The sequence below is a fragment of the Buteo buteo genome, chromosome 16, assembly GCF_964188355.1.
Source record: "Buteo buteo chromosome 16, bButBut1.hap1.1, whole genome shotgun sequence".
NCBI classification, from domain to species: Eukaryota; Metazoa; Chordata; class Aves; order Accipitriformes; family Accipitridae; genus Buteo; species Buteo buteo.
The window spans coordinates 19,742,936-19,768,625 of NC_134186.1; the positions used below are offsets into that span (position 1 = coordinate 19,742,936).

The following is a 25,690-nucleotide window of genomic DNA, read 5'->3' on the forward strand; positions in this document are numbered from 1 at the left end:
AACTGAACAGAGTGATCTCCGTAAGCATTACATCACAAAGTGTGTTTCCTAGCCCCATAACTTTTGTGGCTTCTTTATAGTTCTCCCTTGTATTTCTAAATCAGTTATGACATGCGGACACCAGGCCTGGACTCAGTGTCCTATCAGCATTGTCATCACTTTGAAATCATTTCTCAGCCTTCACTTGCACTTCTTTTTATCTCTCTCTCTCACACATAAAAACATTAGCCTTTTTAAGTAATGAACTGCACAAGTAGCTCATGATGCGGCTGTTATCATCAATGACCCGCTATCCCCTTTTCTGAGTTGCCACTTCCAAAAAACCAAACAACAAAAACGCTTTCTGTTTCTTGCTCCTAAATAGGTTACTTTGCATTTGACTCTACCAAAATAACTTTTTTTTTTAATTGAGATAATTCTGTAGCAGTCACTCTGCCTTAGAAACAAATAATTTCTTGTGAACTCAGAAAATAGAACACAAGTTTTATAACCTCCTAAGGTAGCTGACATTGGGATCAAATGTAAACATAGCTTCCTGCCTCTGTGCAAAGAAAGCAAGGATAAATCTGGTTCAGTTCTGTTAGTAAAGAGATTACTCACACTTCAGTTGCAGAAACAGAGCTTTTGAACTTTCTGAAATGTCTGCTGAGTAAGAATTACCTGAGTAAACTGCCAGTAAAGCTTCATTCTCTTGGCTTTGGCATAATTGCATTCAATGAGCCTGGGCCTGCTGTTCACGTCCACCAGGCATCTGTTGTCATCATCGTCGATAGTGGGACTCAGAACACCCACATGGAGCTGCTGATTGCTTGTGTAATAAACATTCTGCAACAGGAAGCACAAACAAGATTTGTGGCCTCTAGACAGAAGCAGCACTTTTACCAAAAAGCTAACGGCAAAGATAAATATGCTGAATAGCAGTACGCTGACCCCATAGTGGCTTTTAAATTATTTCTCTTCATGCAGGAGGCAACAAAACATTTAAAAGTTGTTCTAAATTAACAATTAATTGTTACCAACAAGTAAATGCTGGTTAACTATTTAATAAGAAATATGCAAACAAAACTGCTTGTTGCCTTATTGTGTGCCTTTTTACTTCTGTTTCCTATGGTCATGCACCATGGGTCTTCACAGAGCAAGATGTACACCCTCTAGCAGGAAGTGGGGTTAGTTTGAGTATTGCCATCAACTGATTAGACTATTACATCTGAGGATAATACCTAACTGGAGAGGTAAGAAAAGAGAACGGCAGCACAACGGTTCAGCAGGAAGGATCTCAATCTTTTATATGACACATAGAAAGATAAATGGAAGGTTTTCTACAAATGCTAAAAAACAAATTTGAGGGAGCTAACCAGAATCCAGTATATACAATAAAAAGTTATTAGCAGTTGGTGACAGACAGATATATGGCAGGAAAGAGACCAGAATGGCCATGTTTCAGGCTATTTGTTCTCATTTTATTTTGTATATGTATATGTCAATACACACAGACACAAGAGACTGGAAAAAGGGACCAGATGCTGACTGCTCTGGATTTGTAGCAAAGGAGTGCTCTCATCGGCCTCAGTGATTATACTTATGACTGAAGGCATGACACTACTATAGTACACAAATTCTTTCTACTCTGACTACAAACAGATATGTGGATGGTTTCTCTAGAAGGAAGAAAAAGAAGGAAGGTGAGCTTTCCAGACAGAGTCAATAACGTGTCCTCTTGAAGATAACAGGTTACATATAAGCCCAGAAAGGTTAACACAGGACTATGCTGGGATTGTCTGTTTGCTAATCACAAACAGAATTTATTTTGCTAAAATCAGACCTTTTTCCTGAGAGGACCATGAGAAAGATGAAATGGCAACATCATGCTTTAGGAACCTTATCCGGTAAGGGTAGGTCTAAGGCTTTGACAACTCTAGTGGTATCAGAGTCACAACAGACAAGAGCTGGACAGATGCACCAAATTAATGTCCCCGTCATCTTACTGTATCCATTCTATGTGTCTGTAACAAAAGGAGAGCTGGAAATTATACGGTGGTGTTTCTGTGCAAGACTATGTCCTCTGTTTACCCTCCTGGAACACTTCTGGGGCAGATGCACAGCAAATGTAAACTGACATACTTGCATAAAAGTTAATGAAGTTACCATTAATGGTTTACACTAATCAAAGTTTTGACCCCCTTCATCCAGTTTCATTCTTTTCACCCCACAGAAATGATAACAGAAATCTGAGCTGGCTGAACCAAGGTGAGTCTAGGTTTTAAGAGTCCAAATAGAGAAAAGTTGAATAGTTCAGTGATGCCTTACAGGAGAAGAGAAGGGTAAATAAAAGGACCTAGCAGAGCCCATTTCCAAAATGGTTGGTTGTTACTGATTGAAGTAAACAGTAAGAACTGTAGAAGGGCTAACAAGACCACACCCCAACAGACTCCATCCATAAGTTAGATAATTAACATTCCTGCAAACAAAACTGGTGCTTTAGAAGAGCAATAAACATTGAGAATGGACTTTCTAGACAGACCAACGGCAACTATTTTAGATATGTTTAAGATTTATCCAGATGCTTCTTTTGTAGAGAGATTGAGGTAGTGATATAGCAAGGCAGTAAGATCAAGATGATCTTTTAAGGGGATTGTTAATACACTGACTCTACAGACAAACATTTTGTTGCAGCTCATTTGCCTCTTACCTAAAATTACTACTAGAAAAATGGGAGGGAAATTGTCAGTTATTTGCATTTTTTTTATTAATAGAAAGTAATTTGTTAATTCAATTTTCTCAGCACACTGTCACCAGAGATGACACGGTAGAAGAAAATCAAGGGGGTTTGCATTTTTTTCTTTTCTTTTCTTAAAGATACACATCAGTCACTGAAAACAAATGAGCAGGCTTGGCTGTAACTCTGAGAAGACCACAATATAGCTCAGGGTTGCTTGTGCAAAAAAAGTGGTGTACCTGCAAACCCTCAGGGCTGAGCTGTTTTTATTAGCTCAGTCTCCTCAGCCTTTCACAGAGTGACCTGAAGGTAATAATTTCATCTTCCTGGATAAAGCAAGCCCAATTCACAGTGCAGCTTCACCAGGTGTTTTTTTAGTGTCAAATCAGCAATGGTTCAGTCTAGGCAGCCTTCTGGGCAGAAGTAGAACGATGGCTCTGGCTGGGGGAATTACCCAATTCTGTTTGTTGGCAAAACTGTGCAGAAATAGAACAATCAAATGCACTTATGATTAATAGGGATAATTAGCAGGTTGATCTTTATCTTTAGAGAGCTCACCCTACCTACTAATCTCACTTCATTTTTTATTATGGACCAGTTTAGAAAAAGAGGTGTGAAATCTTGTATTCTCACCTAGTACTGGGAAAAGCACCTTTCAGCTGTTAAGTGGCATGTAAAAATAAGCTCAAACTGAAACAGACTGTGGTACAGTGGCAGTTAGTCCTTCTAATTAGGCTCTCTCAGGATGTTGCTTTGCTTATCCAGTAATATGGATATGATTTAATTATTCTATATATTCATTATTATAAATATTTTAATATCTTATCCAATAATACCATATCTTTTTTCAGAATTGAAAACATTGCACAACCTAGTAATTTAACTACTATGTTTTCCTAATGGAGGAATCACATGAAAAGCACATACCCTCTACAAATTCTACTTGAGCAGCACGCTAGCAAACAGTGAGGTATCGGTTTGTGTTGCACTTGGCCAGAAAAGTTTTCTTAGAACTGGTTCCTTTCCCCCAACCCAAGTATAAAACAGTCCCTGCACTGAGACAGCATAATAATAACAACTGTGTCAGGATGAAGGGAGGACATCCATTTGGTAAAACAGAATTAACTGTTGAGACTACTGATCAAACTCGAATGCTCTTCTAGGCTGAAACCTAAAGCTATTAAACTTGAAACCATGGTAAAGCCTCCCTTTAAATAATTTCATATATTAAGGAAAGTATTTTAATTGCTTTCACACTATATCTCCCTGCTTCTATTTGATTATTTTAATTTTCCAGAGTACTTTGGGGTTTTTTTTTTTTGTTTCTTTTTTTTGTGTGTTTTGGTTTTGTTTGGTTGGTTGTTTTTTTAAGATGGTACACAAATTACCTTTTTGGAGTGGGCAGTAAGAGATTAACCAGCTGAGTTACTTAAACTGAGTTACCATCTCATGTACTTATTAGGTATGCACGTATATGCCTTTTTATTGATCATATTTTAAATTGACTTGCAGGTAAAATACAATCTTACAGATTAAAACCATGCTTACGTTTCATCATCTTATGTGTAGCCCTATAAAAAAGTTTGTACTTGTGATTTAAATCAGTTGTTAAAAGATAAATGGCCACAGCATTACTTCTTCAAGAGGATGCTTTTAACAAGCATCAAGTACGCTAGCTGTTTTGCAGTCCACTTCAGCACAAAATGGACAACTGAGGCACTTTTGTTTAAAACACTTCAGAAGATACAGGCAAAACACATTTTACCAGCACATCTGTTCCTACAATATTGCAACACCACCATCAACTAACAGAACAAAACAGAAATTTTGCAGTAATTTAGGAAAGTAACTTTTGAACAATCACTCCAGTACTTTCTTGGAAGTCCAAACAACTAAATATTGAATACGGACTACTAAGTCATTATGGTAACTTTGAAAATTTTACCAAGAACTCAGACCTTTCATTTCTGCTACAACAGCAAATGTCACAGCAGTCCTTGTTCAAGGGACTGGAGACTCAATAACCAAACATTTGCTTAGTTCCACTGAAGTCAAAACACTTGCTGTATGCTGATATACAGATTCATTCAAACTTCCTTTGCACTTTCACTGAAGACGCAACCTCAGCAAAACACAGCCACACATTTTCACACCACCATCACATACATACTGCCTGAGGAGCTCCTGAACTCCCACAGAAAAAAATCTTGCTTGGATGTTGGTACCAAAGCACACGGTTAAAAAAACCCAAACCCAACACTCCCTTATTCTCTAACAAAATAAGCCTCCCTACATTTCATGAGTCTGCTGTAGCCCACAGCACTTTACCATCTATTTCTTTCACTGTAACAGTATTGATGTACAACTGTGTCTCCTGGGCAACTGGAAGGGAGCACCTTTGTTCAGGAAATCAGTTAGGTTCTACAAAAGGCACTTATCTTCTCAAGAAGCGAAATTACAAGGATTCAGCATTACTGTCAGTTAGAAACTCTGTAAAAACGTAGGCAGGATTTGTGATCTGCAAAGTGTCAGAGTCAACATGGGGCCTGAGCCTTAGGCGCTTCCACATCTCCTTCAACCACAGTCCCAGCAGGTGCTTTTCAAGGGTGGGCGAGTGCTGTTCACACACTGACAGGCTGGCTCTGGAGGCTGCCGCTTGCTGCCTGCTTTCCCTGCCCTCGCTACAGGTCCAGCTGAATTCAGTGTCCTCAAGAAACTTCCTCTGGAAGCCTGGGGCTTGCAGCACATTAAAGTGATGCAGAAGAAGTTGTTCAAAACAAAACCTGGTGTTATTAATCTGAAGGTTTACAGCAAGCAAATGATTAAAGTAACAAAATCTTCATACCTGGGTCTGAAAAAAACCACATATCAGTTGCCTTCAAGGTTTGACACAGGTCTCTGCCAGAAGGCTTCTGTTTCAGTCTCCCTTGTGTTCTTGGAGAACAGCCCCATAACTAATCACCTTCATAACTAATCCTCCTCTGGACTGTAAAAGGTAAGGTTTTTTTTTACATCTGCTGAGAAACTTGGCCTGCAAATATCCTTGTGCCTGTAAAATGGTATCTTCCAACTAAAGGACCAATAATTCTGTAGCTTGCTTTAATTTATTTTCCTAGAAGTGTCCTATTTAAGGCCATGGCTTCATTTCTTGTTTGCTCCACCTAATAATCTGATTATTCACATTAAGACATAATATAAGACAAGCAAACCGAGATTGGTATCACATTAATAAAACTTATAAAATGGTTCCCAAAATCTTAATTTCACCTTAAATAAGGTGAAAGAGTGAGATTTAGAATCACAGATTCACAGAATGGTTTGGTTGGAAGGGACCTTAAAGATCATCTAGTTCCAACCCCCCTGCCATGGGCAGGGACACCTTCCACTAGACCAGGTTGCTCAAAGCCCCATCCAGCCTGGCCTTGAACACTGCCAGGGATGGGGCATCCACAACCTCTAAGGGCAACCTGTTCCAGTGCCTCACCACCCTCACAGTCAAGAACTTCCATACACCTAATCTAAATCTGCCCTCTTTCAGTTTAAAGCCATTACCCCTTGTCCTATCACTACATGCCCTTGTAAAAAGTCCCTCTCCGGCTTTCCACTAGGCCCCCTTTAGGTACTGGAAGGCTGCAGTAAGGTCTCCCTGGAGCCTTCTCTTCTCCAGGCTGAACAACGTCAACTCTGCCTGTACTCACAGGGGAGGTGCTCCAGCCCCCTGATCATTTAGTCACGGCATACTTATATACTTGTTGTTTTTTCTAAGCAGTTTTTTTAAGAACAGAATTTATTTATCCTAAGGAGACAGCTAAAGGATGAAAATACAAATGAATGGTAGTTGAGAGGTGCATAGCCTAGAATTCTTAAGAAATCTTCGTGATGACTAGGAACCGTTAAGAGAAAATTTGGTGTCCTAAATATTCTCCCCACCTGCATTTCAGGTGAACTAATTTGCTGTATATTACTTTTTCTATTTAATATCCTAAGCCTAACTTTTTCAGAAAATTTGCTTGAATATCAGGAAAACTTGCAATACAGTATTGCAATGAAAACAAAAGCTGTATACAGTACTGATACTCAAACAAGCTCCAGAATAAAGGAGCGGCAGCTTCACCCTTTATTTGCCATCGGACCAAGGCACACGCTTGCTCATTTTTGGGGAATGCAGGGACTCCCCCTCCCTCTTGATGCAATCTCATGTAGCAAATCAGCATGGAAGAGAAAAAAGGAGAGTTCATGCTTGGAGTCACAGTCTCCCCTAAATCTCAATTGTTACATTCAGAACAAAGGGTCCTTTTGCCCTTCTGTTCCACCTATCTCCTAGACAAATTCTGCTTTTAGCTGTAATTTTGAAATATCACTTGTACAGCCAGCCATCTAACTGCCAAAGAGTTCATCCTCTGCTAAGCTAATCCTCACTGGGAAAAACATGTGCACAGCAGATGCAAGTGCCAGAGGCATAAAGTGGGCATAGCAAAAGGAGATCTGTGTCAGCAGAATGCTCAAAATCAGAAAAAAATGAGTTTGTGCTTTATCGAAGCTTACAGCAGAGATAATGCATACTGAATCTAGCATATAGGTATAGCAGATACTTCTTTCCTGGTATTAGAGCTCATCTGACAAGATTTAGCTACCTTTGTTTACACGGGGGGAATTATGCTAAGCACAATTTGCAAAATCCCCAGTTAGTACTTCAGTTCCTTCTTAACAGCAGCGAGGCTCAGCGTAGCCAGATGGAGCAGACCAAAACCTTGGGACAGACTTCACTGGTACAGATCAGCCAGTCAGTCAGGGCCTAGAAGGCTGAAAGGTGTTGCTGCTCTTTCTAGAAAATTACTAAAGGATTGCCATGGCAGGTTTCCTGTAGGGCTAGAACGATAATTTTTGTGGGATACTCACATCTTGCGTGCTGCCTTGCAGTGGTACAGTACAGAAGACACCCCAAATCTGCCATGAGAGCAATGAAGGCCCAGGTAATTCAGCCAACTTTTTTGCCCAGTGAAAATCTTTCAAACACCTACATGAAATAAAATCTGCACAAACATGATGCTGTAGAGAACAAGGGAAGGTACATGAGCTCTGCTGACTCGGACACAAATACACGGCTTTGTCCTCACAATGATGTGATGTAGTTTCTATTCATGAGAAGTTTGCCCTAAAAGAAAGATCAAAATGTGATTCCTGTTGCAATTAACACTGAAATTCTGCTGACTTGAAGTGCAATGACATTTTTGGCTCCAAGTTTATTATTAAACTTTGAAAAGCCACCAGAGTTGATAAAGACTTCAGAGCTGAAGTGGGTTGCCAGTTGCAGTAAATTATTCATAGGATCTGGTTTATCATGTAGCAAAAAGTTACAGTAAGATGTTCAACTTAACACAAGATGATTATCTGAAGGATAAATTGCCAACTCCCCACTGGAAGTTTAAAGCAATACACACCAATTTTCAGGCTGAAAGCCATTTGTAATCCTTATGGCAATGTTCCCAGATGAAATCATGCTGAAGACTGGTACATGACTCTGCATTTATAATGAGCAAACTTAATGCTCAGCACCAGCAGTATTTATTTGCTACCCTGCTTTTGGCATAATAACTACGAGGGATAAGAAGCCTGATTCACCGCTACTTTATTCCATCTTTGAACTGTATTTTTCTTCAAATGAGTCTATGAAGTCATTTATTGTCAGGAGTAATATATTAACATATTAGGTCCAAAGCCTCACAGCAGATTCATACTTGACTACAACTCCAGCTAAAGAGCAGTCTGGTGGATTCCAGTAAATCCAGATTTAGCTAACATTGCTGTTATTTGGCTATTTATGTTGTTCTTGACTTTTATTCCAGCATTTCTTGTTACATAAACACATCTGAACAAAAGAACTTTCCAACCCTGATAAGAAACTCTTGACAGAACCCAAATTCATTATGAATAACACAAACAAATACATCACTAAGATAAAAATCAAGCGTTTTCCCATTTACTGTTCATGTAGGAAGCGACAGGAGAGAGAGGCTGTGCTGTCCTGTAGCCACAATCAGCAGCATCGCTGCGTCTTGTGCTCCCCTAAAAGACTTCCTGCTGAAGTACAAGCATAAGAACACAGGCTGAGAAGTACAGAAAGTTATCCCTAAGCCATAGGTCAACCTTTAGAAGATTCATGTTACTTTTTTTGAGGTAGGTTTTCAGCTGGTGCAGCCTGATGATACAACTTTAAACCAATAATAACCATATATTATCCATGTTGAGGATCTATTCACTATGAAACTTGTCTTACTGATGACCTGACAAACAGCTAGCGTACCAAGTGTAGCAACACCGTAGTTTAGACTTAAATTGTAAATCATGTAAGAAGAAAACAACTTGCTATTTCACTTCAGTGTTTAGATTTGTATCTACTGAATTAACCCACCAGCATACTGATTATCTGACCTACTTGCTCTTCTTCATGCCTGTGTACTAATTAACTTCTGAACTCTAAGCAACAATCAATATTTGATAGCAATAAACCCAAGGTGCTCAGAAACTTTAAATAATATAGTGTAATGCTATAAATACAGGTTTAAAGACACAAAAATGTTAACATTATTTTAATAGAAAACAGACAGGAATTCAATGCCAGACTTTTTAATTTAAATTGATGAACCTATATTGCAGTGGAATACCTAATTCTGCTGTTGCCTACTTTGCTATTCTGCTTTGGTTTTATTTAAAACAAGCAAATAAAAATCCTCTTACTTAAGCTCCACTTTTTAAACTTAATAGAACTGTCAATCATTGTTTTTATATATGCTTTCAGTAATTACTTCCATAGTTTTCCTAATGCTGGTAACTACAGAATTAACAAGGCCTGGATAAATTAAAATTTTACTTGATTCACTTCCTAAAGCTTCTCTTGGTTTCACTCTTTCACAGGAAAAAAATAAAAGGCAGTAAAAAAAAAAAAAATCAGAACCATTCTAGCATAGACAACAGTGTCCTTTTTTTTAAAAAAGCACACTGTCTTACAGCTCCTGTGACTTTGTCCTGAATCTGAATTTTCCTTTTCCCTCTCCCACCAATCCCTCTTTACCCTTCACAGTTTTCTTTGTAGATTCCTACAGAATCTCTTGTCTTTCTTACCCTGTTTCTTCTTCTTCAACACATACTCATCTGCAAACAAACTCAGCCATCGTCCCCACATGCTGATGCACTGGTCCATACTTTACACCAGAGCTGACTCCTTCTGGCCAAATTAAAATCTGAGCTAGTTCATTACCATCTGTGTATAAGCATTTGGTAGCTTAGCATCAACAGGTTTAAAAGCAGATTTTTACCTTTTCACAGCTACACCCGAGTGTTTCACATTAACATGGGCATAGTCACATCCAGGTAATCATGCATTTATGTAACACACATCTTCACCTTGAACCTCTTCCAAAGTCATCAAATCTTGTTATACAGCCTTTTTTTCCTGCAACACACCTCTAAAATACAGCTTTTCTACTCAGAGTTGACCCCTGCTGGCTTCCCTCACTGATGGCAACACTCATGCCCTCTTCAAATCCATCCTGAATGCTTCTGAAAACTTGGTTTTCAGGTTGCCTTTCAGGAAGGCAGTATCCTTCCACTTGTGTTTCCCATGCTGCACAAACTGCTTGTCATCATTTTCAAAGCCCTTCTCAACCCCTCCTTTTACTTATCAGCCTAGCAAGTATCAATAGGTTATCTTCTAACTCCTAATTAGATCAGGATGCTAGCCTTCATTGGTCACACTTTTCAAGCAAGTATTCCTGGAAGCTAGGAAAAGTAATGCTGGCATCTTCCAAGGAACTTAGCTTCCTCTGCACATTCCACAGAATTTCCCTTTTGCCCAGATGTCTCAAAAAAAACCCAACCCAAAACCCAAACAATAATTTTGCTGATGTACCAAAAACATTAACCAAGAATGGTATGTCAGTACCTGATAGCATTCCTTTCCTCTCTCTTCCACAATGTCCTACAGTCTCCTGTTCCTAATATTCTATGTGTAGACTTCAGCTCTTCAAGTCAAGGGCGTACTTTTTATTATGAGGCTGTACAGCACTCCATAGAATATATTTCTGGGTCATTATTGGGATGCATAGAACTACAATAACGAGCATAACAATAAAAAAAATGTAGTGCCAGGGGTGAGTCAGGTAGCTTACCACTTGTCAGAACAAATGTACGTGTTTTTCCTGCTGGTATAACCTTCTGAACATTTGTTAAAATAAATTGTGTTATTTCTACTATTATTACCTTTTTCTAAACTGAATTTGATGAAATTTTCTGTCTGCAACTGATAAGTCAGGCAAATTACAAGTAAGTGCCACACCTTCTAAATGAAGATACTCTACTAACATCTTGATCTTGAGGGTTTGGTGGGGTTTTTTTGTTGTTTGATTTTTTAAAATTTTTTAAATTTATTTTTTAAATCCAATCCTATTATCTTTAATCCTGTATGGTAGTGAGCAATGACTATGGATACAGAGGTTCTTCAATTCGTCTTGTGTTCCACAAGTGCTGTGAACTTTGGTCATTTTGTGAAGGGAACAAAGTAAGGTAGTTACATGTACAACTTTGAGAAGAATTCCCAGCTCCCTACAGACATTACTTAACCCCTATGCCTACTGGCTCTCCTGGCTTCACTGAAAGCAATCTCAAATCTGTTTTTAGTTTCTGATGAGGCAGATCTCACCCATTCTTCTTAGGATCATGCATGCATTTGATTTAAGGTTTCCAGAGGTACCACACTGATACCAACATATGCAAATACAAGAAAAAATTGTCTAAAAATTATTTTTTTTGGTGCCGAAGACAATAAAATACAGACATTAAAACTTCTACATGGAAGTGAGGCATTATGTACAGAAAAGAAAAACAAAAAGATAGGCAAAACATTTCAACCTCAGCTGGTTAGCAAAAGTCTGGTTATCTTTTGTTTGTTTGTTTGTTTAGGCTACCATCAGGGACATACTTATTTTTCCCCACAAAACAAAATGAAACACCCACAAGAGTTCATCAGTCAAACTTAAGTTTATAAAGTGACCGTCTTGCAAGCACCTTTGAGAGAAGAACAAATCGAAATGCAAAACCAACTGCTCTTAGTGTCTTAGAAAGTCTCAGTAGTAGTTTTTTAGTCTGCTTCTACAACATGCAAAGGAGTAAATCCCATAGCAAGAAGAATGGGGCTTAATTCATTCACAGCAAACCTAAAATAAGTCTGACATAATTCTACTGAAATCAAATGAACTGTCAGGATCCAATAGTCTCTCCCCCTCTTCCTTTGCATGTGATAAAGTTTATAGATGATATATACCAAGCAGCACCATACACTGACCTAAATGAAAACATATACTGACTTTACTCTACAAAGGCTGCAGTCAGAACACAAGTGGAACATCTTGTTGAGACTGAGGTGAAGCTGGAACCTAAAGATCCTGTAGGAATCACAAAATGTAAAACAGTAAAAGGTGCATCATACTGAGATTTTTAAAATCACCCCAGATTTTATGGGAAGGTGGGCTACCTGTCATTCCATGTAGTCTAGGCTAGAAGAGTAGCTGATACAAAGCTATAAAGAACCCAGTTAGAGACTTAAGTTACAATGGACTGAATAGGCTGAAATTAATGTGCAAATTAAAGCTGAAGTAAGAGCCTAGGACATCCCACAGTCTGTCATTGCTCTCTGACAAAAAGAAAGCTCTGAAGGTTTCACCTAGTCCTATTAGCGGTGTTTCCTTCAGCAGCAGTTTTAACCTCCCACTTGACCTCCTAACCTCTCAGTGCTTGGTGTTAAATAATTATACTCTAAAAGTCTTATTATGGGTATTATTAAACTCGTGAATTAGTTAGGAGTGCCATATAGCGACCTGTGAGATAAGCAGCACTAGCTATCTGGAGTATTATCAAAATTCTAACACAGTGACTAGTTAGAAAGTTCTCTGCAGTGCAGCAGAGGACCTCAAACACCAAAACAAGGAAAAGAATTTTTCTTTGTTTAAACCCAGAAGTGCAAGAGAAACTCAGCACAGATGTACAGCACTCGCATAGACAATTTTCCTCAGTTTTCAGGCTTTCGCCTGGCTTCAGGAATTGTATGGCTGAGATTGTGACATATTGCCATCTGGGAGCTCCATCTTAAAGGCTTATTACTTGCAGGTATATTGTGCATTTCCATACACAGAATATTTAGTGCTGCAATTTCAGTGGTAAGCAGTTCTTTTACCAAGCTCTGCCACTTGAGCTGTTCAGTGGATACTTCTGTAGTCTTTCCCCAGGTTAGAATTAGTCATTTTTCAGAGTAAAACCCTGACATTATTAAAGTGTGCAGAAGTTTTGCCTCAAGTTTTCATGCCATATACAGTCTATAATTACAGAACAGGCAAATGCTATATATGGCCTACTTTCATGCTCAGTAGCATTATTTGTAATAAACTACTCTATAACAAATCTCTGCCAGGTTTAGTAGCCATACATTAGTACTTAAAAGCACCAGTGGCACTTTGTCATAATATGAATAACATTTCAGATATCTGATGTCTGTGCTGTGATTTCCTTTTCTTTAAATGACTTTAAATGACTTAAATGACTTATATGACTTAACAGACAACTTCACAACAGTTTATTAATGGAGGATGAGTTAGTTTGAATACTGGTGATGCAGACATGACTAATAACCACCAAAGCAAAGAAAGAGCACCTGTACCATTTCTTGTTGGTCATTTCTGTCACCGACAGTTAAGCTTTTCTCTTTTTATAAAATGTCAAAGCGTCATTTACATTTCACTTTTAAGTTTGTGCTGATGGCTTTAACAGATGAGGGCCTGTGGCATGGTTATTCAGTGGATAGGGGTGAGTGGGGCAGATTGGTGCAGCTCTCAGTCCCGTGGAGCACAAAGGAAAGTTACTCAGTGTTCCCACCCTGGCACGTTCGGTAGTGTTTTGCCTAGTTAAGCCCATTAAGCAGAATAAAAGAATTTCTAGTATTTTAAATGGACAGCATCAAAATCAAAACAAATCCTTAATTACACTAGCCCACAAAAAGTAAAAACATTATTCCTTAGCTGTAGAGATGTATTTCAAACTACAAAGTCTATCACTTCAACTGATGTGTTTCAGTCTTTATTGTTGGTCTCTCTGTAGTGACTACTCATGAAATTTTATCCAACCCAACTGTATCCTAAAAGGAAATTTCTTTCCTCAAACGTTTTTAAGCCTTCCAAGGCAAGTGGAGAAGTATATGTACCTTAATAGAAGTGGTAATTTTCCTGCCCACCAAATGTCTGGAAGTAGTGGCTCCACTGTTTGACAGCAAATGACACAGAAAGAGAAGTCAGCATCTAGAATTTAAATGAAGAGCCTGTATACTATGACCTCATTCAAAAACTGTAGCTTCGATCTTGCCTGTGTTCATGAATAAATTGCAAAGTTCACAAAGCTCTGCAAATAAAATCGAAACGTGTCTTGGGCTGGAATACTGTGCTCACATCCCAGACATTCCTCCTTTCTTCTGCTCTTCTGGTCCCCAAGAAAAGGGCAGAGAAAAGCATCATCTGATACATTTTCATCACTGAATGTACTTCTAGAGCTAATGACATTTTTTTAAAGGAAAGATGGAAATGAGGAAGGATGTTAGAAGTAACCATACACCAAGATTTCTTACCATAATTACTTCAGTCTTAAAAAGACTTTCTAGCCTAGGAACAAATAAATAAGTAAATCTGTTTACAAAGCAGAAAATTGCTTTCATGTCAAGCAGGACATTAATGCCAATTCAACTGTCCTAGCTGTGTGGGAAGCCTTACTGTGCTTGGCCAAGTGAGCTTCATTTCTCCTGGGACTAAGAACACTGCCAACGTCGTATTGTGCCCCTTGCACAAATCAGGCTGTAAACCTTGGCAAGAAATGAAACAGTAAATGCTGTGATATGCAAAGGCACATTGCTTAATTGTGCAAATAGTACAATACTACCACCCCACACCCCACACCCCCCCCCGCTTCTTATTCATTAGGGCTTGATTTCTGGGTCCTTCAATCATACTGTGAAGGCTTGCATATAAACTTAGGCCTTACAGGTACCCTCGGCCAAGTAGAAGAGGCTCTGTGTTTCTGAGTAACATCTTACCAGGTGGATGAGGCAGCAAAGTAAAACCAACAACTCTAAAACCAGGTTGTTTAAATGACCTTCAAGTACAACAGTGAATAGCTAAAATAGCTACGCTAAGCTTCAGGCTGCCGAGGTATCACTCAGCTGTGAGGCTAAGCTGCCTTCATCACGAAAGGCAGATTATGTCACAGATCTTCCCCTGCATTTTCTGCCTGTCTTAAGAGCCTTTATTTTATTATCTGAAGTAGATTATCCTATAGTGGTATCTGCAGCACACAGACCTAAAGAAAAGAAAAACCCCTCTGTCTTGCTCTTTAGTATTAATACAAAAACTAGGCACATCAGTCACTCACAATTAAAAGTCACTGAATATTTGCAATATAAATAATACAGTTCTTTTGGGACTCTTTTAAGTAAATTTATTTTACAACATCCTTTTGATTGTTCTAAAACAACAACAATTACTACTGTTAGCAGCTTCCTGGTTTGCATATGAATAAAACCACTAAGAAGGATTATTACAATTGTCTATTGTACAATAAACTATTTAGTGATTTGTACTATTTTGCACAGCTAATTCTCCCTAAAGAGCAAATCTGTGTCCCTACGTGGGCCCTCTAGGACCGGATCCTCCTTAGGAGTGCAGGGGTGGCAGGGGCATGCACCAGAGAAAGAGTGGTTTGGGAATTAACTGCTCTCTCCCTGCTCCTCCCCTCCTTCCCAGGGGACAACGGCCCATGCCCACGACAGAGGAACTGCCATGCAAAGACACTGCCAAGGGGAGACACACCACTGCAGTCCTGACCCATGCACCCATGCCAAACTGCCAGGAAGGAGGGGAGTAACCCTCTCGATTCTTAGACACTTGACTCAAAGGGCCAGGTAGCCTGTGCAGAAGCTTACGAAAGAGGCAATTCACTATCCTTTCCGTAACTGGGTTGTTGTGACCACAAAGCTAGTGTAATCCATTGACCCAGCAGCTATGTCCTGAGTTTCTTGGGTATCCCAATGGAGCAGGTGACTGCAGATTGTGGGGTCTACAGCCTCCTGCTGTGTGTTTTGGAAACCTTACTGTTCTGTGGGAGACACATGCTGGCCTCACACTGCTTCAAAGTTCTTGGATTTTTTGCAAAAGTGAGATTTCTCCTACACCGAACCTCTGCTTACAATAAGATTACTACATAGGAATACCTTTTTCACTGGGTGGGTTTCTCTGTATTGTACATATTTTGTTGGTCTCTGACACAAATTAAGTGTAGCAAACCCACAAAAGAGCAGAGCTAAGTTTAACTCAAAGCCACATTAATTGTGCTTAGCTTTCCCCCCCAAAAACCCCAGACTGGAGTAAAATGTCAGATTTTCAGTCAACAAACTGCTGGTCCAGATCCTTCCTTGGTACGCATCTGGAGGGCAGAACTACAGCCAACTACAAGTTATTTCCTTTGGCATGCTCCTTTCAAAAAACACTGTTGTTATCCTCATAAGCAGAATCACAGGGGAGCAATTAGTCAAGAGAATCTCCAGTACAACTCACTCCATGACTTATACTTGTCAGATTCACAGTGGGAAAGAAACTTGGAGAGTTAAAAATTACACTACCAATTTCTCAGAAATTCCGGATGAAATTTCATGGTCTGCTTCAAGTCAACAGAACCCTTTCCTTGTTAACTAAACTGCATCGGCCCTAAAAGCAGGTACCAGAAAATATTTTTCCTGCAACGTTCAAAGAAAACTTGGGAGATGAATAGGAAGCTGAGGTGACAGGCTACATCCTCATCTGAGATGCTGAATCAGACTAATGTACCTGATCCCGATATGGTGTTGAGCACAATCTGACCTGTTAAGATCTGTAGAGATTTATTATAATTTTGTGCTTGTAGTCATTGAAGGGAAGAAAAATGTTTTGAAGATCGGGCAGAAAAACAATCTGAGTCCATGTGGACCCATCTGGTTTTGCATCAAAGAGAAGTGAGAGCAACATGTGCCAATCATTGATCCAGCTTTCCAGCTTTTAGTTTACAAACCTGGAGAAAAAGTTCTTCCATTTTGTAAGATTAGAAATTCATGCATGCAGAACTGCTCCCAAGCAGCCTTTTCATATACATTAATGTAGGTTTTTCACTTGGCTGTTATACCTTTCAGTAGGAGAGGTCAAATTCTGACATGTCTCCCTAAGCATCTCTTCATAAGCACTCCTGAATCTCCTGGACAAAGCCTGGTTTTGTAAGCGATTTCTTTTAATGAAGTAGCATTTCTTAGATGACTTGCATCCGTTTGCACTTGTGATACAAAATGTTTCCTATTCACAGGAGTACCACTCTTTATTTACATTATTTTGATGCTTCCTTCCCTCAACAATCAACTTAATACTAATGAACTCAAACTTCCTCAGATTTCATTATCTCAAAATATGTATATGAAGTGATCTGCGTTCTCTTAATAAAACTGTTACTGATCTTGCATTCTCTACTGCACATGGGGCACTAGATTTGCTCTCCTGGTTGCACAAAGTATCCCTCTGAGTTGTCTGAATGTGGTCCACATTTAAAGCCTGATCCACATTTCATGGGTGTTAGCCAGATAGTGTTTCATTGCAAATTGACTGAAATCCTTGGGACAGCCTTACTGAAATTAGAGCTTTCGTCATTGTCCTGTTAGCCTAAAGTACTCAGAGTTTATCCTTCACTATCAGCTGGGAGGCTTCATCCCAACTGCTGTATGGACTATTGAATCACAGCTGCTACTGTTTTGTACTGAAGATGAAACAGTTTTATGGGTTATTCCATTTAGTTAAAAGTTACCTTATATCCCTAATAGCTTGGCTGGCTTGCTTTGTGTTTCTTTTATATCTGTCTCAGTTCTTGGGGAACTTTTAGCCTTTTGGAGAAGTGATGATTACATGAGGCCATGGAACATTTTCTTGATCGGAACTTTTCTTCAGCCCTGGCCAGACACAATCATTGGCTTGGAGTTAGCAAATTTGGGAAGAGACAGAATTATTTCAATGCCACTTATATTTGCTTATACAGGGGACTCTTCGCTTGCCCAAGATGGGCTGGGTTTCATCTGCTTTGTACGGACAAAATAAGAAAAAAAAGTATCATGAGATATTTTCCTTGGCAACTTGCTCTAGCTGACCCTGCTTGAGCAGGGGGGGTTGGACTAGAAGATCTCCCAGAGGTGTCTTCCCACCTCAACCATTCTGTGACTCTGGGAAATAGTCTCCCATAAGCACAAGACTGCAAACAGTTGGAGAGCAATGAAGTTGGAAGGACAGGAAGAATCCTAAGAGGTAGTTTGTCTGATTAACAAAAAAGTTAATCAGCATTGATCTTTAGAAGTTTGAAGAATGCCAAGGAAGTCAAAGAGAAATAAACATCAAACCTGCCACAGGTTTTTTCGTCTTAGTGATCATAACTACAGAGTTACCATCTCAGGCAGTGTTTCTCAGATTACAGTATTCCTTCAAATTATTTATGTGCAGTTATGAATGGAGTCTGCAGTGGGCAGGTTTAACTTCATTTGAAAACAAGCTACATAGGGTATTAAAAATATATTTGGAAGCCAGAAATGGGCATTCTGCAGCAAACAGTTAATCCATAATTACTCAGTATGACTCCTATTGAAAGTGAGAAATTAGGTACTTGAGAGTATTAACCATGTATGTCACACATCTGGCAGAATAGCATTTAGCTCACTTTACAGTTCATATTTAAATTTGCCCTGAGTGCTCAAGAAGGTCCCAATTCTCACAGTCCATCGCTATGCAAACACAATTAACTCCTGTTACTTATCATATTGAATTAAAAAATGTGATCTGGGAAAAAAGCAATCATTGCTCTAGAAATTCTTAAAAACCCCAAATTCATAGTTACTAACAAGAAAGAGGTCAAACTTGATGAGAGCTTAAAATCAATCCAATAGGTGAAAGGACTTAGTGTCATGACTACATTGGGCACAAGTAAACAACAACATGATTAGTCAGTCATTGTCATAATTCTATCCACAAAGCAATTATATGATGCTTATATAATGCTGACATCACACAACATTTTGAAGTCAGTCGGTACCCACTATATGACCACATTGTGAAAACACTGTGCAGGTGCATTATAATAAAGGAAACCTTTTTATCACATTGTGCTACACTAATGCAATGGTATTCATAATTTCTGTTTGAACAATGGGAGATTTCCTCATTTTAACACATTTCAGGACAAATTAAAAATTTAAGGATTTGGTTCAGTGTTAATATAAAATAGAAGATCTGACTAAAACCCAAAACTCACCTGAAATTCACAGCTCTGATTTACCATCATCACCATGATCTTCTTACATACTTAGTTCTGTCCCTGCCCTTTGGTCATAGACCTCCATACTAAATGCAAAACAGCATGATCTGTAAAAGTTGCAGGTTTAATGTGGTAACCTATCTCATTTTCTCTAGTCTTTTATTTGAACTTCATGTTATTTTAACAAAACTTGTGAGTTCATAAGCTGTACTGCTATTTTTTTCCTTCCCAAACTGATGCTATTAGTGAGCCAGTCAATGCAGACCTCACAGTTTTAAGGCTAATTTCAGAGTTTGAAAGCACTAAAAATAAATGCTGAAATGGAATATACATGCTGAATAAATCACTACATCTTTAACATAGCAAGAGCAGCAAAGCTCCAATGTTCGCAATCAGTGCAGCTCCCTGCTAAACAAATACAAAGTTAATATTGTAGTAACATCTGAATGACTTAAATGCATTCATCAGCTTTTTCACTTGATTGCTCTAAGCTTTTATGGACAGCCAGCTGAGCAGATAGGCTTGGCATAACAGAGCTATCCCTGTATAATTTGTTTAATCACACTTTAAGAGAAAAGACAAGGAAAAAAAAAAGGTGGCAAATGATTCAAGAAATTGAGCAATTATTTTTAAAGCTATAAGGTTCTTTACCTTACAAAAACATGTAAAAAAAAAAATACCAATGCCTTTAAAGGCATACCATTATTCTTCTAGTGTAACAGTGTCATTTCTGTACATTCTAAATTGAATCGAAATTCAAAGAAGTACTAGCTGTGATTGCCACTTAGTTGACATGTTAGTAGATTTCAGAGCCAGAGAGGACCATTAGGTTTTTTACATTGATCTTCCATATGCCATGGGCTATATACTTCCACCTGCTTACCTCTAAGTTCAATAATTTGTATAACATTAAATTATACTTTCCAGAATTGTATCAGCTTTGATGACTCCGACAGTTACTGTCACTGCTTCTTATAATGGATAGTCATCTGCTCTGGTATGAATATGCACCTTATTCCTAACTTGTATCCAACTGGCTTTAAATTCTAGCCATTGGTTCTTGAAACAATCTCTAGTATACCATATTTTCTTTGGGGGAAAATACCTTTACTCTGTAAATATAACCAGGTTTAGATTGAACTCAACTCTTGCTAAGAGCTAGTTTGATTGCTGATTTCAAATAAATTATCTGACAAACATAGCTCTTTTCTTGGCTTACAAATCAATGCAGATTTTTTTTTAAGAGTTACTCATAAATATTCAATCAAGATTTTATGTGAACAAATAATTTCTGATATTCTGTCTGCTTCCTGAGTGGGCAAATGATGGTTAATGAACAGGAGAAAAAAAAAATCTCTTCTTCACAGAAACACACTGTGGATACAACCATTCCATAAACATTTCTGCAAATAACCCTACTCTGCTAGTAGTGGACAATACTAGAGAGAAACTAGGCTGAAACTGTATTGCTGATCAGAATTTGAATGAATGCTGTGAAAGTAATATGGCTCGTGTAATTACAGAGGGAGTTAAATATGCTTTCCTGGGGACTGAATTTGGTCCATGAATTCTAAATGAGCCAGTGGATGACTTCAATTAAGGGAATGACACAATAAAATTATCAATAAAAATAAAGAAATTATAAAGTGAATCTTCCATCTACTGTATTAACTACCTTTTGTAACAGTTTTTCACATACTGTCAAGAATCTGACAAACAAAAATCTGACCTTCAGAACTTTAACTCTGATGAAGTAACAAATGAGATAGTACAACATCAGTCAAAAGAATGTTTAAATTGACAACCATCCAACAATTACTACAACATCAATCTCCAAGTTCTATACATGTGTCAACTATGTTGATTTTATGCTCAATTTATATTGTAAGCAACAATTGGTTTAAAAACCTGCTGATTGAAATGCTAATTTGCAAAGAGAAGTGACATCTTTAAAATATGGATAACTCTAGTAATTGCTACATAATATGCAACTCTGATCTATTTCAAATTAATGCACTCAGAAAATGTGAAATGCTCAAATAGTATTAGATTATGAGACACTGTAGGTACCCAACACAGCTGCTTTATTTCTCCAAAAGCATTAATTAATTAAAAACATTTTCAACTTAGCATAGGAAAGCCCTGTCCTTTTTTGACTGTACTATATATCTTTGAGATTAAAATTAGCTGAAGTATGGAAATTTTAAAACCTACTCCACCTGGCAGAGAAAGACTGTTAATAAAAAATGGGAATTTAATGTCACTTTTAAAAAATTTTCAACTCAACGCTAAAGTAGTGTATAGAATATCAGGGTACTGTGGGTGTGTAGCCTCAGGATAGCCACTTAATAAATTTTTGTTAAGAGAAAAAAAATACATGGATGCTTGTGAAGCACCACTGAAATGCTTAAGATATAACCAAGTAAGATGGAGCGCACTTTTCACCAGTTACATCACATCCAAGGCCAGAGACAGTTACCGCTTTCACGTACGGACAGGAGGTATAGCTTCTAGCAGTTCTCAACTGCTATGCTGTTGACAACAATACTCTAGTATGAACAAGACCTAGGAGGAGTCGTTCCCTCCAGACACCAAAAGCGTACCTCTCGGTGGAGTAAAGCTGGCTCCACCTGGGGAAGGCAGAGCGTACCGTTCCTATGGCCCGCTCAGGAGCTCCCAAGGCTGGGTGTTCTGCAGGGCCCCGCTGGGTGCGAGCACCACATGGCACAGCACAGCTGTGCTGCCCCACGGCCTGCTCTTCTCTGTTGAGATCGCGAGGTGTTTAGAGCCTTGGTAGCAACATGGCTGATGGCCTCAAGCCAGTGAATACCACTTCACTGATGCCAAGCTACAAGCCATATTCCCTTCTGAAGGTACGTGGTCCCTCTCCAGCAGCCCTTTATTACTTCCACTGGGTCTAGTACCCGTGGTGAGGAAACGCCACTCGTCACTCCATACAAGTAGTGCTCATTTGCAAAGTGCTGGAGTGAGATCTCCGAGTGGGACAACTTTAGGCTCCAAGATCAGGGTATTAGCCAACCGTTGCAGAAGTCAGCAGCAGCTGCAAAAACACAACAGCGGGTATATTTTGGGGGTGTTAGCTGCAAAGCCCTTTGGCACCAGCTCGCTGGGTGTATGTAATAGACTACTGTAAGCCTGTACTCCCGAACTGAACCAAATATGAAAGGCAGTGTTACCTTTAATCGGCTTAGTGTTCAACATGAAAAGCACAGAATCTGAATCCAAAATCCAGTGCCAGGCTCATCATCTAGAGCTCAGCAATATTTCACCTTCACATTTCAAATGTTTTGATGTTTTAACTTGTTGAATCCTTTTGGCCAAAACTATCCATACAAAAAAAATTACTTACTATAACACACAAAATATCCCCGCCTGGAAATGCGTGTGCATTTTTATTTCCCAGATGAGAATGGTTTTGAACTATTGTATAATATTCAGGCTAACAACTCTAATCTCTTCTAAATTAAAACACTACATGAGAGCTTGAAAGGCTCTGATAATTTAAAATTCTTAGGCACTGCAGTTGCTTACAACAGTTTGTTTCAATTACATTTTCAAGGCAGTTTTTTTACTACAGATATGCTGGGCAAATTGCCTTAAAAATGTAAACTAGAGATGAAAGTTCTTGCAGTGACCATCATAGTCTCAATAACCATGTTCTGAATTTTATAAAATGAAAAAAAATCAAAAGAAGACATTAACTTTAAGCAGCCTGAAAACCAACTCCTTTGATATTCCACTTACCCTCTTCTCCTGCATCAGCCTCACCTATTTAACAAAACGCTGAATAAATTGTTTTCAGTCAAAACTATAGAGACAACACATATACATCCTTCTCCTCCTGGATCGATGACAGACATATCAACAGTGGACAAGCTAACCAAGAAAGGTGATAGTGATGCTAAAGTAGGATTTAGTCATATAGAAAGGCAACAGAATTCAAGATGAACAGGGCTGAGAGGCAAATAAAAAAATTAAAGCAATGCAGAAAACATGCAAGGTAATGATAACATGATACACAAAACATGAAATGGAAATTCTTCATAAATTATTAAAAAAAATCTGGGAAAAAACTTCTATAATGTACAGCAATAATAATTAACCATTTTTTCTTAAAAAAAACCCAAACCAAAACACCAAAATAACCAATCTGAAAAAGCCCCAGATCTGTAAGCTATATAGTACAACAGAAGAGAACAGAGATGTTAGTTTATTAATCCTATTGTTTCTGTGTACGAGCATTTTTTGTGGCCCCCAGCGTACTTCTGTGTGCACTCCACAAGCTTGCTTACTACTATTTTTTGCTGACATGATGCATTATTCTTTTCTGCAGTAATATGACGAAAGCTAAGTTTATCAGTTCTAGGTAAGTTACATTAGAATTTTTGCCAGTTGCAGTTTCTATTATCTCTATGGAAATCCTGCTTTACTAGGCAAAAGCTTTCTAACTGAATATCTTTGATAGCACTTTCTGAGTACCCTTCTGACATTACTTTTGATCAGCATTTGCAATCTTTCCTCCCATTAAAGGTCAACATATGCTTCTGTATCTTTTCAGCACATCTTGTAATGTATGTAAAATTGCACCAGTACCTCTAACTGTAAAATATTAAATAGTACAGCTATCTTAAAAGAACTCTTATCCATTCTCTGATGATTGAACAGATATGGCATATTACAGAAAACTGCTTTTATTCCTGTTGCATTTTGTGGTTAGGGGTTTTATTTGCTTTTTCAAACACGTCATCTGTGGCACTGGCCGAGTTACCTTTGACTCTTCTGCTGCATCTACCTGCATAAAAGTCAGACATGTCTCAGTCAGGAAAACATTTATTGATTAGCCAATATTAATTTAAAAAGACCTTTGTTTTCTTAGAGCCTTCTTGGCTCTAAGTTTTCAAGTAATTCAAGTTCTTAATGTTCTTCCTTCTAGTCCTGAATATTCATAGCACTCAAAAGAATTGAACTACTTTTTGAATTCTTGCTTTTTAACTTCAACTTGGGTCCTGGAACGTGAATGTCAAGATTACTACTTTAGCCAGATCACTGGTTTCAGCTTATAGTGGTATTTTCCTTTTTCATTGTTCATGCTCACCTTCAGCAGTGATCCTGTACACTACGCAAGAATACAGATTTCAAAAGCATCTAAGACATTTATAAGTCTTTTAATTCTAGGCCATCCTATCGAAGCAAAGAAAAAAATTTCTTCAACACAACCCCATTTCTCCAAGAGTACATAAATGCTATACACTCCCAAATGAGAAAATCAATGTTACTCTTAGGAAAAAAATGATTGCTTTTCAACTATTTCATTTCGCTATGGTTGAAGTTTCAATTCCAAGTGATCAGTTCTCTCAATTCTCACAAGCATACACAATGTTTTTACACTACATAGTTTCAAAAGCAAAAATAAATAAGCAGCAATATCTATTCCATTATTTCCTAATTGAGGGATGTAGAAGATATTTCCTCTGATCCAGCGTAATGCAGTTATACAGCTATTTGTCTTTGCTTTTGTTTTTAATCAGTGAAGTGGAACACATGAAAGACCTATCTTAGATCTGAAACCCGAAGGAGGACCTCTGTGCCCATTCTTTTGAATTCAAGTGTCTTTTACCCTGTGAACAGAGAATGACGTTCATTACGTCTGATACTTTCATAAAATGAAGAGCCAGGTTAGCCTCTGGTGCTACCATCATAAAGACCTATGGTTAGTTGCAAAATACAGTCTACAAATCACTCACCAGTCTATGCTCAGACAATGTCCAATCAAGGGTTGGACTCGATGATCTTAAAAGTTTTTCCAACCTAAATGATTCTATGAATGGACCTAGTGATCAGATCCATACCTGTACTTTACAAGCTAATAATTCAACACCACTGATTTTCACCTGCGAATGAACAACTTTCTTCAGTTTAAAAGAATCTCTCCTGACAGGCAATAGATACTGATTTTGAATGAGGTAAGCAATACAGAAGATTGGGTAACAGTCATATTATTTATATCAACAGAAAGCCTCTTGAATCAAACCACAGCAAGTACAGAAATAATTTACTCATGGCAAACGTTTCAGTACAAAATTTGCTCCAAAACTAGAAATTAGATTAACAGATTCTCTCTCTGAAACTTTGCACTGAAGTAAAGAATGAGAATTTGGCCAGAATCAAACTCAAGGAAAAAGATTTTTTAAAAGAAAATAATATACAACATGAAATTATATATTACAGCCTTCATCCACAACAAATCCCCCAAGAAGAAAGTGTTGTACTGCCTGTGCTAGGCCAAGGAAGGACTGGTTGGTTTTGGAAACCTTTGAAACATCTCTGTAGCTCCCTCATGCACCTGTCATATTCTAAAGAGGCTGCAGATTTGAAAAAATGTTCACTGGATTTAGCTTCTCCAGCATACACCAGAAAAACTGTCTACTTTGAAAAGGATTGCAAAAAACTAACACTAGAAAATACGGTCACAGTTTCTATTATCTTTACTATGATCAAAATCAGGATTTATGCACTGAAAGAAATTAACAGCAATATAAATAGCCTCAATAA

The 25,690-nt window shown here is 38.2% G+C and overlaps 1 protein-coding gene and 1 long non-coding RNA gene across 12 annotated transcripts in view; one reads left to right on the forward strand and one right to left on the reverse strand.

The window, feature by feature from the left end:
* Nucleotides 1–25,690, forward strand: part of LOC142040336 (uncharacterized) — a 348,847-nt gene that overhangs the window by 318,626 nt on the left and 4,531 nt on the right. Inside the window, exons 7-8 of one of the 6 annotated variants that reach the window (XR_012653178.1) lie at nt 2,213–2,247; nt 2,783–2,860. The exons of 4 other annotated variants lie outside the window; for them this stretch is intronic. This is a non-coding gene — a long non-coding RNA (uncharacterized LOC142040336). Of the gene's footprint in view, nt 1–2,212; nt 2,248–2,782; nt 2,861–25,690 lie in introns of those variants that run through there. One more of the 6 variants, XR_012653175.1, reaches the window with a different exon arrangement.
* The window catches only part of GALNT18 (polypeptide N-acetylgalactosaminyltransferase 18), a 252,867-nt gene that overhangs the window by 18,009 nt on the left and 209,168 nt on the right, over nt 1–25,690 (reverse strand). For 4 of the 6 annotated variants that reach the window (XM_075048089.1, XM_075048093.1, XM_075048090.1 and 1 more), the window contains exon 11: nt 661–825. The exons of 1 other annotated variant lie outside the window; for it this stretch is intronic. In XM_075048089.1, coding sequence (XP_074904190.1) covers nt 661–825 — 165 coding nt within the window. Of the gene's footprint in view, nt 1–660; nt 826–7,384; nt 7,872–25,690 lie in introns of those variants that run through there. One more of the 6 variants, XM_075048095.1, reaches the window with a different exon arrangement.